The following is a 6532-nucleotide window of genomic DNA, read 5'->3' as shown; positions in this document are numbered from 1 at the left end:
TGCCAGGGATTGGTGAGCAATCAGATAGGGCAGAATTGATGACCTGGCTCAGGATGGATTTCTTGGAGCGGGCTGCCAGACCGAGGTAATACTTTCAGGCTCTTATCAGCACTGGCATAAGCTGAGTGCTGCATCACCCACTTCCCAGCGTCAGCTTATTATGAGAGTCCATGATGTGTGATTGCTTGTACCGCCTTTGTGTGTCCCGAGGTCTGCGTGCACCGGACACAGTTGGCACGAAGAAGAATACTAAAAGGGCGTGTGTCACAGCAAACCCTCCACTTCCTGTCTGCTGTCATGACGTGAAGAGAAAAAAGAAAAAAGTGTCTTGTTTGCTGTGAGTCATGTAGGCTGGAAAAGTATCCTGCAAAGTTAAGCAGACAGTCACATGCATGTGTAACTCTGCAGAGATCGACCTGGTCGTTTAACATTTTAAAGGTAGAAGGATTTAAAGTGAGTTGAGTGCATGAGATTATCAGCGTTCAGGGACATTTTAAGTAGATGAAGATCAATTAAAGGATAAGTTCGGCAAAAAAAAAATGCAAGTTCATTCATTATGTTTTCGTCCCCAATCGGATGGAAAAGTCAGTTTTTTTTGTATTTCTGGAGCTTTGCAGCTAAAGAGCGGGCGCAAAATATCTGAAAGCAAACATGAAATGACTTCGTACAGGTCGTCTGACATGATCGAAGTTGTTAGAATCAAAAAAGATTTTAAAAACAAAGATTTTACAGAACGTGCAGACGAGCTCAGGCTTCTAGCTTTGCAGCTACGGTGAAGCTTAAAAAATGGTTTATCGTCTTTTTTTCATATCAGTTTGGGCTCTCTGGGCTTCTGTAGACTTGGATTAACCTGATTTTTAATGTTTTAAAACAAGCCCCCGCCTACTTCAGCGGTTTAAGAGAAGGCTGCGACGCTGTGAATCCTCCCTGACGCTCCATCAGCAGGTCCTAACCAGTGATTTTTTTTTTTAATTGTCTGGTGTGAATGTTCCTTTAATAAATCTGCCTTCATGAACTTTTCTGCTCTCTGGGTGAAACTTCTCATATCATAATCTATCTGTGCGCAGTATATTCGTCCTATAGGAGTTTCAAAACCAATTAAGTTAAATGGCGTTTTACAGTCAACAATTCATAAGCAGTAGATTGATTCCGCATGCTAATCACAGCTAATTGTGTTCTGGTTGCATAATAACGCGTTATGCTTCCCTGTGGAGCAGCCACGGAGCACCATTCCCCGCAGCTTGAGGTGAATCAGTGTTGTGGGGTTTTTTTTTTTTGTTGTTGTTTTTTTTGCTCAAGGGCACGTCTGCAGAGCAAGACGCCTGCAGGTTTGAGCCCGGTGTTCCCACTCACAGGAGGGGCGCCTTCAACCTTTTACTGGCTGCTGATAAGAATCAAAGAGTGATTAAAGATCTCAATCTGCATCCCGCAATTTAGATCACACGTCGGTTTTTTTTTGTTTTTTTTCTTATTCCGCGAATAAACAACGTGGTTTCAGACGCCTGGACGCCGAGCATCTCTATGGTAACAGCCCTCAATTACCGATGATTGGCCAACCCGTGGGAATGTTTCTATTCCCTCAGTGCAGTGATTGGTCGGTGGGCGGTCTGTGCAGCCTGACAGTCTGCAGCGTTCCGGGTTATTGTCAGTCTCGGCAGCTCGGCACAAGGGCAGGACCGCATCCCGGAGCCGCCTGAAGCTGCGAGCTCTTTATTCACACGTAACCGCTTCTGATCTGGTTAAAAGACCAAAGAGAGCATCACGGAGCGTCGCCACCGAGCTCACTGCACAGCCTCAGCTGGAAATCTGAGTCTGAATCGGGAGGCGAGACATCCGAGAGACGCTGCCGACACCGCGGAGAAAGTGACGGACGGAGCAGAGCCGATCGCCGGGATATTACACCGCAGCAGTTTAGGATATTTCAGGCAGCTGCTTCGGCCCAGCCTTGATTTCTTTCAGGGTACCTTCACACAATATTGCCTAGATAATATCACAAACATCTGCATGATTTAATTTGCCGGAGGTCGTCCGCAGCGAGCAGGCGGACCACTTTAAACCCATGCGTAACAGCGGTGGATTTTGGAATACTGCGTAGCAGTTCAACCATCCAGTCCTTCGACTCGCAGGTCTGTTATTTGGAGCTACATACAAGCGAGAAGAAGAGCAGCCAGGACCTTTTACTGTGTTCCGGAGGCTAAACGCTGAGAACCCGAGGCGCGCTTGGTGCGCAATCCTTCCGAGGACGCTCCTAAAATTGCCGACCTGCGCTTTTGCCCTCGACAAAAATTGGCAGCCGAGTCGAGAAAAAAGGCAAAGCTTATTAACTTTGCATGCTAGGGGCTATAGTGTGGAATCTAATTCGCAGGGTTACCGGTTGTATTTGCATACCGTCGGAGGAAGAAGAGGATAAACTTAATCAACATTTGACATCGACAAAGCGGGCGGCTGGATTTTGGAGCACAGAATGAATCCTTTTTAATTTCGGAGCACAGAAGTGTGAAGCAGATTGCTCAGTGAATGCTACGATCTGCATGGAGCTCTAGTCTGCACTACGGAGCAATTTATGGTAAATATCTTTTATTCTAAATATTCTCCTGTTCGGGTGCAGGATGGTTCGGGTCGGGTCGGTGTTGGTAACCATTTACGCAGATCCTGTGCGAATCCTCCTCGGAGGGCGAAACACAGGGAACAGCTGAAAATAACCAATGTTTGTAAAAAAAAAAATTAAAAAAAAAAAATGTTCCCCTTTTCCCAGGATGTTGCTCTCAGAACGAAGCCTCAGATTAAAGAAAAAAAACCTGTTTTATTTCCTTGGCGTGACCCACAATAAAAAAAAAAAAAAGGAAGTGTTGTAAAAACGGACTTGTTAGAGAGCCCGGATGGCTTCAGGAACCGCTTTGATGTGTCATATTGGTCTTTTCAAGTATGGCTGGCAATTAAGTGTATTGTCGAGGGGGCTTCGCTCCGCAGGCAGACAGACTGTGGCACTAGAGGAGTTGCGGCTCAGAGCAAAAGGTGCGAATTTTTCATCTGCACGCCCCCGTGCGTCACTGCGTGTGGGGAGGGCGACTACAGTGTCTGCTGCAATTAGTGATTTTTCACCCTGGAGTGATAATGACATACAATCTCCTTTTTACTGCGCGCCTGCATATTGTGACAGGCTTTTATCAAGGAGCTCATAAAATTCGTGGAAGAATGTGCGCAAGGCTGTAAAACTTTTTCACTCTGTGCTCGGCGACATGGATGGTGCTCAGTGCTGCAGCGAGGTCTGGAGGCAATTTGTCATTGTCCTGTGAATTCTTCAGCAAATTTGTCCCCCCAGGCTGCTGAGGCCTGGAATACAAATGCATGAAGTGTGATTGTGTTGAGTCTGACTGAGTTGGCTCGGGTGTGGATGCTGGCCGGTGGAGTTCAGGCTGTTGAACTCTGAGCTTGTGGGTCACCGAGGTCGCCTTTGCAATATTTAACTCCATCGCTCAGCCTGCACATAAATGAGCCTGCACATTATGCTGACTGCGCTGAGAGGAGGAGCTGCACACAGTATGTTTTATCATTAGACTATACAAGCATCCTCAAAATTTATCTTCCTCACCGGCTCCAGTCGTTCTCTCTCCAGCAGCCCTCGCAGACAGGCAGCTCGCTGAATGTAATATGGGCCCCTACAGCGGGGCAGGCGCCCCCACAGTCGGGGCACCTGCCATAGAGCCTTCCTGGCTGTATTGAATAAAACATCCAGTGATGTATGAGGCAGGGGCTGCACCCGAGGGGGCAGAACTGCCTCATTTACTTCCTCCACTCTGCGCCTGTGACCTGCTGAGCAAATTGTGCTCATATTAGCTCTGCGGCTGCTCCTCACCTAAACAAATAGTCTTCCCAGCATAATGCTTGCCTTAACTCAACATGATGGTTGGACAAGGCAGGGGAGAAGGAAATGGCAGAAAAGCTTTAATATCTGGGTCACTGAATTACCTTTCAGAGTTTGTGGCTCTTGTTTTTGCCTCTTTATTTTTCTGGCTTGCTGTTGGATATCTCTCTCTCTCTCTCTCTCTTTTTTGTTTTTTCCTCCTGCAACATAGGACCATCGAGTGTCCTGCTGCAAGACTCACATTTCATCTTCTTCAGGCTTTCACCAGGTTTCCTGTTTCTCTCAGCCACCAGCTGTCGAACAAAGACCAAGAATCCACAAATAATCTTGAAGAATGTGAAACGCTTTGTGGGTTGAAAGCTTGTTGTCACACCGACACTGAGAAACCTCAGTCACTGATGTTCAATCTGATCTGCTGTGCCGCAGAAAGTTGGAAGGCGGAGATCTTATTTTGGCTTCCAACTAAAAGACGCTTGGCTCATTTTTTTTTATTTTTTTTTTGTTATCAATTTGCAACTCCAGTTGCATATCAGCTTGGTTGATTGATAGCGTTTGGGTTCCTTACTGTATTCTTTGCTTATTAAAGTGCCTGCCTGAAGTGAATAAGTGAGCTCCACTCATGAATATCGTTAAAGTCGCTGAAGTTTAATTTCCTGCACTGTGTATTAATCTTTTTTAATCCCTGCATGGTTTGATTGTCTCAACACCTACCCAGAGGCAGCGAAACTCATTTTGGCACTTAAGATGACTAAAATAGTAGATACAGATGTGTGTGTGTGTGTGTGTGTGTGTGCATGTGTGAGACAGAGAGAGAGAGTGTGTGTGTGTGTGTGTGTGTGCATGTGTGAGACAGAGAGAGAGTGTGTGTGTGTGTGTGTGTCACTGAAGATCTACCCTCCCCTGAAGTGTTGAAGATAAGCATGTCCATTCTTGTGTGGACTGCTAATGGATGTTTCTTTTTATTTTTTTTAATTCCCCACGAATGAAACAACATTTTTAAAACAAATTAAAGAGAAATATGCTGCAGATGTAAATAACATTTCCTCTGCTGTCAAAGAAAAAAAAAAAAGCAAAGATTCCCAGATTAGCTGAGATCGTGGAAGAAGCACGAAGCCTCCGTTCTCTTGGAAACATCATCGGACACTTGAAGGGAGCGTGAACGTTTTTCTCTCAGAGTCGTGTCAACAGCAGCTCGTTAGGCACCCGATCAAAGTGTTTCGTTTCAGGAAAAGTCTGCCGCGCTGTTTTGTTTTAACACCTTCTCATGCGCAGGCAAACAGAAGAGACATGCCCTTTCTTGTACTTAACAATATTACATGATTTAATACAAACTGTGTTGTCCTGGCAGCAGCAGCAGAGAGACGTCTCGCACACTTCAGGATGTTGAGACAGAACGAAAAGACACGTAAAACAAACTGCATCTTCCCACGAATGATTGTGGGAGAAACAAACGCACCCTTCAGGCCGGTCGCTGTGAATAAATAGAAGTTTGATGGGATTTAACGTTACATATACAGGCAGGACCAGCAGGGAGACGGTTGGATGATTGATCCTCTGAAGTCTTATTAGACTTACAAAACCAGATGAGCAGCTCTCAGTGTCTCGCCGGTCTCCGGATGTTTCCACTGTCCGGTGTCGAGGTCAAACACAGACCGCGATGCGTCTGCCAATTCTGTAATGATCGTTCAAAGGTGATACGTAACGGAGGCAGAATATCTTTAAGTTTGACGGCAGACTTTATTGTCTGACAGTAAGCTTCTCTGGGAATGTGTTGAGGCATCTCTCTGCTGCTTTACAATCTCTGAAATCACAGTTTTCACATCGTAAACGCTGATACTGATCCGGTGTGTTGGTTCGGCTCTAGTTCGGGGTCACTGTTGGCAAAAGGCTCATTCTCAAGTCAGCCATATATGATCCATCTGTGAACCAGCCTCCCTCCTGTCGTCGACCTTGTCCCGGTGAGTCGGATGACGCCAATTTACATCCAATTTCATGGATACTTGCTTAATAGTGTGATGTCCCCGTGTGACTCCAATTTTTACGGTGCAATATATTCAAATTCATATCAGCTTCTCGTGCAGAGCGACATCTGATGCGGACGGCGGGCATGTCGTTACGAACACGCTCCCCTGCAGTGTTTCTGATGAGTGCTACATGTGAGCGACACTGTTGCTCCTCAGATGATTTCCACTCCGCCTGTAGTAAAAGGAAAAAAAAGCTTTACCTGACCACTTCCTCCCGCTCATGTGATCCCACCCTGCTGGCGGTCGGTTCAACATCAGGAGCTCTTCATCGGGGGGGGGACAGCGATGATCCTCCTCCCTCCCTCTCACCTCCTGTCAGACTGAATGGAAGTCACGTCTCTCTCCGGGGCCCTGAGGTTAATGTATAGCCTTTTAATCTGGAAAGGTTATGGGCAGGAACTATACGGTTTATATGTGGTTAATGAGTACAGGGCTATAGATGGTCTGTGCAGTTTTCTAGTTTTCTCCGTCACCACCCCAGTCAGAGCAGCGACGGGAGGCGAGCTCCGTCCAGAGAGTTCTTGTGTGGGGGGGGGAGGAAGAAGGAGAATAAAGCAAATCTGACAAGCTCTCCAACAGCGAATTTGCTCTCCTTAAAAACAATGCCGCTCTTGCCTTCCTCATGGTCACATTGATTTGTTCT

General features: G+C 46.3%; 1 protein-coding gene across 4 annotated transcripts in view; it reads left to right on the top strand.

The window, feature by feature from the left end:
- Positions 1-1583: 1583 nt before the first annotated feature.
- Positions 1584-6532, top strand: part of fam222a (family with sequence similarity 222 member A) — a 48512-nt gene continuing 43563 nt past the window's right edge. For 2 of the 4 annotated variants that reach the window (XM_037099337.1, XM_037099333.1), the window contains exon 1: positions 1584-2566. In XM_037099337.1, coding sequence (XP_036955232.1) covers positions 2518-2566 — 49 coding nt within the window. In that variant the 5' untranslated portion in view covers positions 1584-2517. The remainder of the gene's footprint in view (positions 2567-6532) is intronic. The other 2 variants (XM_037099336.1, XM_037099335.1) reach the window with 2 other exon arrangements.

This window comes from Acanthopagrus latus, chromosome 5 (assembly GCF_904848185.1).
Source record: "Acanthopagrus latus isolate v.2019 chromosome 5, fAcaLat1.1, whole genome shotgun sequence".
Classification (NCBI taxonomy): Eukaryota; Metazoa; Chordata; class Actinopteri; order Spariformes; family Sparidae; genus Acanthopagrus; species Acanthopagrus latus.
This window is presented reverse-complemented; position numbering and strand designations above follow the sequence as displayed.